Source organism: Acipenser ruthenus, chromosome 5 (assembly GCF_902713425.1).
Source record: "Acipenser ruthenus chromosome 5, fAciRut3.2 maternal haplotype, whole genome shotgun sequence".
Lineage (NCBI taxonomy): Eukaryota > Metazoa > Chordata > Actinopteri > Acipenseriformes > Acipenseridae > Acipenser > Acipenser ruthenus.
The window spans coordinates 18,771,221-18,785,873 of record NC_081193.1 but is presented as its reverse complement, the minus strand read 5'-3'; the positions used below and the strand labels follow the sequence as shown (position 1 = coordinate 18,785,873).

The window sequence follows — 14,653 nt, the reverse complement described above, 5'->3', positions numbered from 1 at the left end:
GGCTGTTTCTACAGGTTTCACAGTCGTTTGGAGAATATGTGAAAATCAGATAGAGAGAAAAAAAAGGGGGGGGGGGGGTATTATTATTATTATTATTATTTATTTCTTAGCAGACGCCCTTATCCAGGGCGACTTACAATTGTTACAAGATATCACATTATTTTTTAGATACAATTACCCATTTATACAGTTGGGTTTTTACTGGAGCAATCTAGGCAAAGTACCTTGCTCAAGGGTTCAGCAGCAGTGTCCCCTACCAGGGATTGAACCCACAACCCTCCGGTCAAGAGTCCAGAGCCCTAACCACTACTCCACACTGCTGCCCATTAAATATGGACGGTATCCAACTGTTACAAATGTAACATTTGGTCAGCCTAATTTGGAGGAGTAATTTAAACCTGGAACTAAAATTAAGACTGAATGACTTAATCTTAAAAGTTCCAGCACTGTAGCTTCCTGTATAATGTAATCTGTTTACCGCAGATGACAGTGAGAGAGAGACACAAGTAGTAGGGGCTCAGAGACAATATGAGTAGCAAACCTCGGCTGGTTTATCAGGAGTATCCAGCAGCTGGATTATTCATGCAAGTCTTTGTCGAGCGCCCTTGGCATGGAAGAGGCTTAAGACTTTGTGGGGGGCAAGCAGAAGAGTCAGCTGCACTAAATGTAGTTGTAGTTACACAGTGGCTCCAATCTATTACTTTTCCCTTACACTCTGTTTGGCAACTGCTTTTTAAAACTCTTTGTACAGTACTGTCACACAATCACGGCTTTAGTAAATCAGACACGTCAGCCTGCTTTTAGGATTGCTGACGGCTGAGCAAAAGCATCGTGAACAAGAGATACAGTATCTGTCTGCTGCGATATCGGTGCTGTTACTGGTGATCTTTTTATTACAGGTTTGCTGGTGGTTTAAAAAGCCAAGTGCTGTATTTAGAGACTTTACCCTTAAAAGCTATAGCTTTTGTTTTGGCCATCTGACAAACGTTGGCATGCTCTCAATCTTGCTGTGAACAGCAGAGTGTAACAAAAAGCTAATTTACATTTAGCTTAGCGGGAGCAACATCAAGTTTATTGGGAGATGAGAAGAAAAGAAAATCTGCTTTAAGGGTAAATAATATCTTTTCAGTGGTTGTAGAAACAAAAATGTGTTATGCTACCTACAGTACGTTTCATTGGTATATCTTCGGAACTGCCACCTTTTACTGGCTTTTCTGTTAAATGCAAGATCATAAATAGGATTAGTTTAAATAAAATATTTGTATATTTAACTGCCATTGGTGTTTGATTCTGAGATAGACAGTACCTGCCTGACAGGGTACTACGGAGATTACTGGCTCGGTCCTGTTTGAAAATAACAGATGGTTTCTTCTCACTACTGTAATTAGCAATCTCATTTATTCATTTGTTTATCAGAGGCACAGTACAATTTGCCCCTCTGAGCTACCCTGTCAGATCAAGATGACTAATCGTAACGATTATACGCTTATAAAATAAAACAAAGAAACTGAGCTGATTACCGTGCCAAGTGATGGGAGGCAAAACATCCTTGTCCTTGGACTGCTTACTTTAAAAAAATCGCATTAGAAACAATACAAACACACGGATCAAGAAAATGAATATAGCACACAGATGCACATATTATTCAGCTATTTAATTTTTTTTTTTTTTAAATGAACATATTACTACAACTTTTCTTTAATTTTACCTGACTCTACTACTGTTAACTCCACTACTGCACTTACAAAAGTAGCAGCAATGGCTATTTAACAAAACTGTAAAGAACTACGATTCTATTACATGACGCGTCACGTTTCCAAGAAAAGTTCACTGTATTTCATTAAAAAACTTAAAGTATAAAGGACTGAAACTGGCATCACTTTTGACAGCCACCCCAAGATGGTTCAAGAAGGTTCACATATAATTTCACAGCTTGACTGCAGGAGACCAAGGTTTTTCATATGACATTTTGAAATGGCAACCTTCTTAATTGATTCTCATGCCTCCCACTGATTCACTGGATCCAGGCATGCAGGTGCACCCTTGGTGGGCCAAGTGCGATATTGCTGCTGGTCTAAAACGCAGAGAGACTATTTATTATTTATTTATTTATTTAGCAGACGCCTCTATCCAAGGCGACTTACAGAGACTGGGGTGTGTGAACTATGCATCAGCTGCAGAGTCACTTACAATTACGTCTCACCCGAAAGACTGAGCACAAGGAGGTTGAGTGACTTGCTCAGGGTCACACAATGAGTTAGTGGCTGAGGTGGGATTTGAACCGGGGACCTCCTGGTTACAAGCCCTTTTCTTTAACCACTGGACCACACAGCCTCCTATTTTGCATGTATTCAATGCGAGCTCCTGATCCACATTACTTGGCAGTTCTGTGTGTGATGTAACAGTATACAGTACATTTATGTTTTTGCTTACTGTAATATATGCTCAACATCTGTAATCAGTTTCTAGGAGCCGATGGCTGAACTTAAACTACATAACACCATCACTTGGCCAAATACAACAATATGATTTATATTGCTCTCCCTGAGGACTGCGGGGCCAAACAGCTTAATAAGTCCACATCAAGACAATTTATCACAGGAGCTGTAAGAACTAGCAGTGACATCATGGAAGGAAACAATGGATTTTAATGTCAGCACCTTGGTCTTTTCCAACTCAAAGTAGCCAACAATGGCTCTAACAGCTCTCTGAACTAACAACTTTGTTTTGTTAAGTTAAAACCAATTTTACTCTTCTATTTGCTAAATATTTGATTAAAAAGAACATGTCCCTCCTGTTCTTCAGCACATCAAATGTGTCTTTTACAGAAGTAAGCTACTGGTGAGTTTCATTTGACTGTTTTTTCCTGTCAAATATAAACAACTTTTTTTATATTCTGTTTGCGATAGGCTAACAATGGCCTGATTAGAAAACAAGGGATCAACATAACACAAATACTGTTCTAATAGGGTCTGCTATTCCAAGGGAATAAAGACAAAGAACATGTGTTTCAGCATTTAGTAACTTGGGCAGAAACATTGGGAAATTTCAAGATTTCTGTATATCGCTCAGAACGCAGGCAGGGACAGCATAGCAGCTGGGGCAGGGGCCGTGGCCCCCTGTGTGTGCGCCTTTATTTTACAGCAAAACGTTACAATATGTAACGTGTTAAAATAGAAAAATATCCCAGGAGTGAAGAATACGTTGTGTAGGCCTTACTCTACGCCAGTGAATTAACTACAAACCAAAAGGATGCCAAATAGCAGTTCAAGTTAAACGTTGTTTTGTTTATTCCCAAAACAAATAGTAAATATGGTTGACACTGCATTTTATTATTATTATTATATTTTTTTTATTCCTTGCCATTTCTTCACAGTAAACAGTGGTCAATAGACACGTTTTCATAACGTAATAACATGAGGTTTACTTGTGGCGCTTTGTAGCTGAACAAGCAAATGAAAACTGAAATTTAACTTTAAACACTTCAAATAAAACAAACGTGGAAATGATGCTGTAAAACAAAGGGGAACTGTTTTGGTTCTCGTTATTACATTCCACATAACAAAGTTGTAACAGAAAATATATAATATATAAAATCTATATAAAAATCACTACACAACATTTCCAGCAAGTTGGGCACTGTTTAAGCGAGGCATTTCAGTGCTTGCCTTTTTGTCCCATGAGATTCTGACTTGCCCTAAAGCAGAATAACGCGTTTTTGATCCATATGGACTTCCAAGAGATGTGGAAGATTATGTGCGTGCGCACGCACTTAATCTGGTTTGTTAACTTTTTGCTGTCTAAAACTTTTAAAATAGTGGCTCAAGAGCTGCTGTGTTGATTTTTTTTAAAATATATTATTCTCACATATCACACAGATCCCTTTTTCATTTGCCATTTTTGAAACTGTCGTGCAACTTCTGGTGAGACGGTAAATAAGTGTAAGGTATTTTTGTCATTTCAGACTACAGTACCCGAGGCAGCGTTGAGGGTACTTGAGAACCAGGGTTGAGAACCACTGTTCTAAACCGTAATACCCCCCCCCCACCCTCCAATGAGCAAATTCAGATAAACTGAGTGACACAGGGTTGCTGCTGCTGATGGAAAACCTGTAGATGGTGTACTAAAACACAAAATACAAAGCTGCAAAAGCTCCAGCTCAGAAATACAGAAACCCCATGATTAGCAGTGGATGTTCCAGGCACCACACATATTTGAATACGACATACTAATTGGGGCACTTTTACTGATATTATTCTGAAGACCAGTGAACAGTAGAATTGTGGTTTCAATAATAACAGGCTGCTATTCAATAATATCTTTTCATCTGACTGCTTGCACTAATGATAAAGGCTTCAACATCAGGAAATTAACTGAACTCCCAACCTTGCTTGATTCAAAACAGGGAACAATTCTTAATAAAAAAAAAAAAATAAAAAAAATAAAATAAAAAAAAAAAACCACCAACCTCTGGCCTGTTATTTTCTTACTTATATCACCATTGTAAAGTGCTTTGGGATATTTTGAGGTGAATGTTGTTATGAAGTTTGTTTTTAGAAAGAAAGACAAACAAAAAAAACTAAAGAGCTGCCTCTAGCTCTGGCAGCCAAGCCTAAATTCAGAAGAAAGATCTCAAGAAATATACATTACAGTTGGTGCAGCGGTTGCTGTGAATTGTGCTGAAAACCACTCAGCTTGTGTTCCTGTTCTAAGTGGCATCCTGTGGACAAAATGCATTTAGACCCAGGTTAATTTGGATACAGGCAGGCAAGTAAGTGGTCAATGCTCCAGTCCTGTTCAGAAATAGACGTCAAGGAAAATGGTGTGTTATGTAAGCAAATGAGCAGAAAAAGAAAATAAATAAAAACAACAACTGAAAACATAACAACTGCATGCCACAGAATAAGGTTGTAATGATATGAAGAAAAAAAACAAACATTTGTTTTCTATCCAATATGCAGTACAAGACATAAAGAATATTTAAGTGACCTAAAGGGTTTTTCTTATGCTGTCAAGGGACTACAAACAAACAAAGATGCACATTCCCATTTGTTAATTTTAAATGGGGGGGGGGGCAGAAAAAACAAATTAAAAAACACGAAAAACAAACAGACAGGGAATTGCAAAGAATGAAAAAGCTCAGTTAAAACTGGACATCGACCAGTGACTTGAAGAAATAAAGGCAGAACAGCTTACTATATATATGACTGCATTGCTATGAATCCATTAGCGTACATCAAATTGCAAGAAAGTACAATAGCTACTTCTTGCGTGTACTCTATTCTAGTGTTAACACTTTCCCATTTACTAACAGTTTTGATGTTGCAGTGTAGCAACTTAAATGAACCTGCAGCAGTAAGCTCTACAAAACAGACTGTAAAAGCGACATGTGTCTTAGAACTTTAAATCAGCCTTTACTACAACAGTTACAGGTAGGGGAAAGTGTTAAACATATTTTAAAGCCAATATTTAATTATCACTTTTTTTTTTTTTGTTTTAGCCTCCCTACCGCTTTTGACACAGAATACTATAAGTAATACATGAAAATGAGAACAAAAAATTGCAAAATACATGTCAAGTCTCCTACTGTATGTACTGTACATAGATCCCCAGTCATGGAACATCTCTTCCACAAGTACTGAAACCCGTTAAACTTATTCTACGGAGATGAAAAGGTAAGACAAGGGTGGATTTGTTCCATTTAGAAATACATTCATTTGAGTGGTAGAAGGGATGGCTACTGGCTCTGTGACAGGAGACTCAGTCTTCAGACACCTGCAAAAGAGGGGGGGAAAAAGCGACACAAATGCGCCCTACGAAAGAACAGACCAGATCAACAGCTGGGAGGAAGGCAAACCTTTTAACCAGGTCCTTGAAATACAAACTGCAGGAAGCTAGAACATTTTGGTGGACTTCAAACTCTTTGCCTTCAACAATAATTTTCAGGTCTGTAAACTCTTTCGCTCTGCGCTGCTGGTTCAGCTCCTTCAACATTTCTGTAGAACAGAAAAGACAGACATTGCCACGTTCCGATCAAGAGATTTTTTTTGTTTTTTTTTTTTTAAATGAAAGAAAAAAAAAGAAACATCAACAATTGTATTGTATCTTATTACATGACATAAGCAGGCTCAGTATTTGATTAACATAAAATAAAAGTAAGTTACGGGCTAAATGCAAGCAACAAACAACAGAAACAAAACTGGAATCAACACGTTTCATAATTAAAGCAAACAAATAAGATTTAAAAAAAAAAAAATCCTAAAAGGTGGAAGAGTAGAAAGAAATAAAAAAACAAAAAAACACCATAACACTGCAAAACCAGGAAAAAGAAGGGGCGCACACACACACACACACACACACACACACACAGGGAAGATTAAGACAATAACATTCAATACTTTTGTTCAGACACTAAATAACAGGACATTTCTGCTACAGCTGTTAAATATACTTGGCCTTTGCAGGTGTTATGTAAGAGGCAATAAGATAGAGTATGCAAATGATATGCAGAAACAAAGCTATACAGGAGAGAAATTACACAACCTGTAAAAAAGGGTACATGAGCTAGGTTATCTAAAACAAATGTTGCCATATTTTGCTTAACTGCTGGACAAGTAGTGCAACAGTGGCCCACAGTTTTACACACACTCACACCTTGGCTTAGCCCAATCTATGAGTCATGCTAGAAAGAAAAAAATAGATATTTTAAAATACAGAGAATGCCATGGAAATACAGACAAATGTGAAACAGTACAGCATGCACGTAAAAACACCTGTTGAAATGACATTTCCTGCTGCAATTCTTTCTAAATGTAATGCAACTGTATTTTAATATTTGGTTACAGAGAGCTCATTCTGTGTTTTCTGGAAACGTAAGAATTCTGAGCAATAAACAAACACGCTTGGAATTAAAGGGTTTCAGCTGCCATTTTGGATCTATTTTACATTATTATTGTTCATACTTTGATATATTTACCATGACAGATCTACTGAGTGTTTGCTCTCAGCTCCCTTTTTCAAAGAGATCCATCTTTCATATATATGTACTCTCTTGGTTAAAGATGGCATTCAATAGTTAACAAATTAAGAAAACCTAGAATTTTAGGATTGGAGACATCACTTATTTATTTATTTGTATGAATTATATATATAAAACAAACAAAAAAAATAATTTAGATATTTTATTTAACATCATGTAAATCAAACAAACTACAAAATGATATCGCAAAAGTCTACCGGATAGTAGTAGTATAGTATTTCGTGTTAGATTTTGAAATGTAACATTTTTAATTTTGTGCCAGTGGAAAGTTACAAAGCGGTGTGTAATTCAACATGTTCATGAAACATTATGCAGCAGGTTTCATTCGACTTTATGAAGCAAAAATTAGTTAATTCTATAAGTTGATGCAAAAAGTTTGGCCATAGCTGTCAGCTTGGGGATAAAAAAAATAAAGCTAAGGTGGTCTTGTAATCAGTAATCTAGAATCAGAAGTTAAAATATAACAGGCCTTCCTTCAGTGGACAGAGGAAGAGAACAGGAGATCATCAAGTTCTTACAAATGTTTCAGTGCTTTCTAAATGATATCTCCCGAAGAATGCTTATTGGAAAAATTGTTAGTGTGAATTTCACCTAGTTTACAAGATTAACTGTTTTTGTAATTGTTGTTATGTATACATACATACTTAGTGCTACAGCAAATCAAATGAAAGCAAAAGAACTATACTGCAGCATGGAAGCTCACCACTAATGAAGATGATATTTACTCAGCTTAGATCATATTATATCGTTGAGTTTTTAATCCTCATTTATTAGACGACAGGAATAAATGCAAACTATCAATGATACTGCACAATACTCATAGTTTACAGCCATGCTACTATCCCCTGGTGTTGTATGGAATGATGTCTTCAAGATGAACAGCATGTAGACTTGTTTTTAAACTGACATTACAGTTCCATGATGCACTGCAATATGAAACAGTTCTGAATTAATAAGCTGCAAGGAATCCACACACAAACATCTTGATGTATAAACACTGTGTAAAATGAGCAACAATGCAGTAAAACACTGCTCTAGCAGTAAAGGGAAGGAAAAGCAAGTCCATTGAAAAACAGGAGACGAGTACACTAATCTAATATGCTCTTATGGATCTATGCCCATTTTTCCTGATTTCGTTGTACAACACTGAAACCATTTGATATGTTATCCTGTGGCAGTCTTTTTGTAAGGTTATTTAGGACTGAAAAAGAGTTAACCAAAAGAATGAGAATTCATTTGACTTCTTGCTTGTATCTCTGCAATACTGCAGGTTGTACCAATATCCACCTCTCTGCCAGCCAGCCTAATTTAAATCATTCTCGGTAGCAGCTAAGCTTGTGATTAGTTATGCAGCCACTGTGAATGCTATAGTAAACATAAAAGCAGCTCATGTGGTAGCCTTTAGCAAATGCCTTGGTGTTCACCTTTAAATCTTGCCTACTATATTGCAACGATGCCTGCGATTCTTAGAAGTCTTCAAAACAGCAAAAACAAATTACGTGAAATTTATAGCTGTCTGTAAATAATAGGTTTCCCTGTACACTTATGTCTGCTTGATAGAAGCAAATGAATAGCTGAGAAGCTAATTATTCTGTACTAAAGTGGGTCAATGTTCTCCTGAGAACAACAAATCATTAGACCTCGCAGCAAAATAGTACAAGCTTTTCTACCCAAGACCAAGGAGGCAGGAAAAACATCTACCAGGGCGCCCCAGGGAACATTCGCTACCCCGTTCCCCCAAGCATAGTCTGTTTACAAGGAAAGTAAAGATCAGCCAGGTAAAATAATCCCTGAATTAATTGATTTAATGTATAAAAAAAAACAAAAAAAAACATTTGATTGCAATTTTTTAAATATGGGGCTGCATAAATTCCCTGATTCTAGAATATAAATTACTGTTGTGCAACCCGTTCTTACTTTGATACAACCAAATAATTATCTTAACAACAGGGGTGCAGAGCAAGCATCCTAAGGTTTTAGGAAAGGGAGATCGTGTCTAACTAACCTGCGTGATTTTTTTGAGGATGCAACATCGACAATGGATAATTGCAAAGCATATGCCATGGTTTATTTAGATTTCCAGAAAGCTTTTGACACAGTCCCGCATAACGGATTAATTCTCAAACTGAACGCAGCAGGGATTCAAGGAAATGCATGCACATGGATTAGAGAGCGGTTAACATGTAGAAAACAGAAAAGTACTGATTAGAGGAGAAACATCAAAATGGAGCGAGGTAACCAGTGGAGTACCACAGGGATCAGTATTAGGTCCTCTGCTCTTCCTAATCTACATTAGTGACTTAGAATCTGGTATAGTAAGCAAACTTGTTAAATTTGCAGACGACACAAAAATAGGAGGAGTGGCAAACACCGTTGCAGCAGCAAAGGTCATTCAAAATGATATAGACAGCATTCAGAACTGGGCAGACACATGGCAACTTACTTTTAATAGAGAAATGTGTAAGGTACTGCACGCAGACAATAAAAATGTGCATTATAAATATCTTATGGGAGATACTGAAATTGAAGAAGGAATCTATGAAAAAGACCTAGGAGTTTATATTGACTCAGAAATGCCTTCATCTAGACAATATGGGGAAGCTATAAAAATGCCGAAAAAGATGCTCGGATATATAGTGAAAAGTGTTGAATTTAAATCAAGGGAACTAATGTTAAAACTTTACAATGCATTAGTAAGACCTCATCTAGAATATTGTGTTCAGTTCTGGTCACCTCGCTACAAAAAGGATATTGCTGCCGTAGCGTCAGAGTGGGTCATAATATCATTCTGTGTATGAAATTAAAAGAATTGAAATATACAAAGGGGGGTCTTAAGCCATTCTCTGTGTCTTCTCAGTTTCTGCTCACAAACTCCCCCACTGACAAAGAATGCTTTTAGAAAGAGTCGTACACTAACTGCTGGACAAGTGTTTTATCTTTTCCTATCATTTAATGAATCATTTAGGCGCCAGCAGTATCTTGCAGAAGGCAAGCCAGACAGTTTTGAGTATACTTTGACACCTCGGACAGAGAACAGTACCCCTCATAAATACAGCTGACAGGGGGCGAAGCCATGGACCAATTAAGAACAATGGGCTGTCTCTGAACGAGAACAACCAATGAGAAACACCCCACGTGGACGGGCTCAGCCCAAAATAACCAAACTAACAAATGCAGAGAATTTGATCATTGCCCCATTTCTGAGTTAATTTGAATACATCATCAATTGAGGTTGATAACATATTAGTTTGGTACATAACGTCTAAACTAAATTAAGATGGTAAAACTAATTTGCTATATTAGATACTGGAATGTTGGATTCCGTTCTGAATGAGAAGTTGAATTAATTCTTGTGCATATTGACATGATCGATTACAACGAGAAATGGATATTGAAAATTCTAGACACACTGTGTGATAAGCCATATTTAATATTAGTATATTAACCATGTATGCTAATGATGTTATGGACGTTGTAATCGTTTGACTATGGAATCAATGAACTGTACACTAATGACACATATCTCTAACCAATAGCCTTTCTTTTCTATAATATTAGATTAGTTTTGCACCCCCCCCTTTTTTTTTTTAGTCATTGCCGATTATTTTTATTATTTTCACCCCAATTTGGAAATGGCCAATTATTTTTAGGCTCAGCTCACTGCTACTACCCCTGCACTGACTTGGGAGGGCGAAGACGAACACACACTGTCCTCCGAAGTGTGTGCCGTCAGCCGACCGCTTTTTTTCACACTGCAGACTCACCAAACAGCCACCCAAGAGGTGCAGCGTCGGAGGACAACGCAGCTCTCGGGCATCTTACAGGCAAGCCCGCAGGCACCCGGCCAGACTACAGGGGTCGCTGGTGTGCGGTGAGCCGAGGACACCCTGGCCGACCTAACCCTCCCTCCCCCCGGGCGGTGCTCGGCCAAATTGAGCGCCGCCCCCTGGAAGGTCCCGTCCTCGGTCGGCAAAGGAATAGCCTGGACTCGCACTCGCGACGTCCAGACTATAGAGCGCATCCTGCACTCCACGTGGAGCGCCTTTACTGGATGCGCCACTCGGGAGCCCTAGTTTTGCACCCCTTTTTATTTTTAAATAAACTATTATTTGATATTTCTGACATGTTGTGTGAATGTCGGTTATTGACTAAGGGAATTCGAGTGCAAACTATCAATGATACTTGTATACCTAATTCACTACACTGCTCTAGAAACAGTGCAAAGAAGAGTGACCAGAATTAGTCTGGGTTTAAAAGGCATTTCATATCCAGACAGGCTAAAATAATTTAATCTATTCAGGCTTGAACAATGAAGACTATGCAGTGACCTGATTCAAGCATTCCAAATTCTAAAGGGTATTGACAATGTCGACCCGGGGGACTTATTCGACCTGAAAAAAGAAACAAGGACCAGGGATCACAAGTGGAGATTAGATAAAAGGGGCATTCAGAACAGAAAATAGGAGGCACTTTTTTACACAGGAGTAAAATCGTGGGATATTGTGGGAGTCTGGAACCAACTCCCCAGTAATGTTGTTGAAGCCGACACCCTGGGATCCTTCAAGAAGCTGCTTGATATGATTATGGGATCAATAAGCTACCAACAACCAAACGAGCAAGATGGGCCGAATAGCCTCCTCTCGTTTGTAAACTTTCTTATGTTCTTAAGAGTATATTTAAATGTGCTATGGAAATGTTTTCTTTTTTTCTTCTGATTGACATTATTCCTCATAAAAGATAAAAAACGTAAAACATTAGCAAGCTTAAAACAACACTTAAACACATTTAATCTGTATTTCAACAGGAATAAAAAATAGATACATTTTGTAGTTGAAATTAAGAAATGTATACGCGGGTTCAAAGTTAGGATGCAGGCTGAGTGTGTGCACTAACCTTCCAAATACCTGAAGCAAGCTCACTCACTACACTACATATCATGCTAGCCTTATAAATCTAGTCCAAGATTAAATGGTTTTGAATATTACAAATCACCCCCAGGAACAGGTATTACAATACGTCTTCCAGGGAAAATCTAAACTGTCAGACTAAGAAGCATGATGCACAGGTAATTTCAAATCTCTTCAGTGAGTTGTTATGTACTGCATTCGTTTTCTGGACGGTGGTAGTTGCCTGGTAAGTAAACTATTTGTGGTGTCACAGTGTGGCTGTTTAGTCCACTAGCCCAACAGAGGGGTCTGCACTTAATTATGCACAGCTGATCCTTGTGTTGAATTACAAAAGATACAGCAGAAACAGGACAGGATGTAGGATTATGTAGAAACGGTAGAGTGCAGTATACTTAACTATAGGTGCCCGCTCAATAATGCGAGTCTGGGCCACTAAGAGCATGTAAGGACACAGAGGTCTTTATCATTTCCCAGTCTAGCTGAAATCACAGGTGTCTAGGTGGTTACCTAGTGAGTGTAAATTAATTAAGTTGCTTTTTCTGTCAGCTGTTACCTCTAAACTGTGAATATTCATGCATTGAAGTAGCACACAAACCCATCTTTATTTCTATGCATTTGTGAATTTACAGGCAGCATAGTAGCATACACTATCTGGTTAGCTTATAATTAGACTTGTCAAGTTAAAAATTATTCATTGGGTTTGTACGTTTTAAACTTGTCTAGAAATTCCCACCAAGTTTAGTATTACAGTAGGAACTTTTTATAACCTTTTAACTATCTATCTATCTATATTAATATTATATATATATATATATATATATATATATATATATATATATATACACACATACATACACACACAGACGTGCTCAAATTTGTTGGTACCCCTCCACAAAAAACGAAGAATGCACAATTTTCTCTGAAATGACTTGAAACTGACAAAAGTAATTGGCATCCACCATCGTTTATTCCATATTTAATAGAAATCAGACTTTGCTTTTGATTTTTTATTCAACATAATATTGTAAATAAGAAAACAAATGAAAATGGCATGGACAAAAATGATGGGACCGCTAACCTAATATTTTGTTGCACAACCTTTAGAGGCAATCACTGCAATCAAAGCTGTGTGTTTTGGGTCATTATCCTGTTGGAGGACCCATGACCTGCGACTGAGACAGAGCTTTCTGACACTGGGCAGTACGTTTCGCTCCAGAATGCCTTGATAGTCTTGAGATTACATTGTGCCCTGCACAGATTCAAGGCACCCTGTGCCAGGCGCAGCAAAGCAGTCCCAAAACATAACCGAGCCTCCTCCATGTTTCACTGTAGGTATGGTGTTCTTTTGTAGGTAAGTTTCATTTTTTCGTCTGTTAACATAGAGCTGATGTGACTTGCCAAAAAGCTCCAGTTTTGACTCATCTGTCCAAAGGACATTCTCCCAGAAGGATTGTGGCTTGTCAATATGCATTTTAGCAAATTCCAGTCTGGCTTTTTTATGTTTTTCTTTCAGAAGTGGAGTCCTCCTGGGTCTTCTTCCATGGAGCCCACTTTCGCTCAAAAAGCGACGGATGGTGCGATCAGAAACTGACGTACCTTCACCTTGGAGTTCAGCTTGTATCTCTTTGGCAGTTATCCCTGGTTCTTTTTCTACCATTTGCACTATCCTTCTGTTCAATCTGGGGTCGATTTTCCTCTTGCGGCCGCGCCCAGGGAGGTTGGCTACAGTTCCATGGACCTTAAAACTTCTTAATAATATTTGCAACTGTTGTCACAGGAACATCAAGCTGCTTGGAAATGGTCTTGTAGCCTTTACCTTTACCATGCTTGTCTATTATTTTCTTTCTGATCTCCTCAGACAACTCTCTTCTTTGCTTTCTCTGGTCCATGTTCAGTGCGGTGCACACAATGATACCAAACAGCACAGTGACTACTTTTCTCCATTTAAATAGGCTGAATGACTGATTACAAGATTGGAGACATGTGTGATACTAATTAAAGAAACTAATTAGTTTGAAATATCACTATAATCCAATTATTTATTACCTTTTCTAAGGGGTACCAACAAATGTGTCCAGGCCATTTTAGAATATCTTTGTAGAATAAGCAATAACTCATCTCTTTTCACAGCTTCTTTGCTTTATTCTATGACATACCAAAGGCATGCAAGTATACATGATAAAATAGCTTTTAATTTCATCACTTTTCAGGAGGAATGAAGCATTATTTCAATGAGCTGTAAGGGTACCAACAAATTTGAGCACGTCTGTATATATCTGTATATATCTATATATATCTATATTTTTTATACACACACACACTCTCTCTCTCTCTCTTATATATATATATATATATACACATACAAACACACACACTACCGGTCAAAAGTTTTAGAACACCCCCGTTTTTCCAGTTTTTATTGAAATTTAAGCAGTTCAAGTCCAGTGAATAACCTGAAATGGTACAATGGTAAGCGGTAAACTGCCAGAGGTTAAAAAAAAAAAAGTTTAGGTTACCAAAAACTGAAAAATAATGTACATTTCAGAGTTATACAAAAAGGCCTTTTTCAGGGAACAAGTAATGGCTTAACAACTTACAGCTGTTCTGCAGCAATGGAAGTAAATTAAGCCTTGAAAGTTGATGCTAACAATTCCTACAGGTGTCCCAACTTTTGTTGATTACTTACAAACCCTCTGTCTATATAAAA

At 37.7% G+C, this 14,653-nt stretch overlaps 1 protein-coding gene across 3 annotated transcripts in view; it reads right to left on the bottom strand.

The window, feature by feature from the left end:
* LOC117402546 (kelch-like protein 29) overlaps nucleotides 1-14,653 on the bottom strand; it is a 164,841-nt gene that overhangs the window by 28,357 nt on the left and 121,831 nt on the right. For all 3 annotated transcript variants that reach the window (XM_034003804.3, XM_034003805.3, XM_034003806.3), the window contains exon 5: nucleotides 5,858-5,996. In XM_034003804.3, the coding sequence (XP_033859695.2) occupies nucleotides 5,858-5,996 (139 nt within the window). The remainder of the gene's footprint in view (nucleotides 1-5,857; nucleotides 5,997-14,653) is intronic.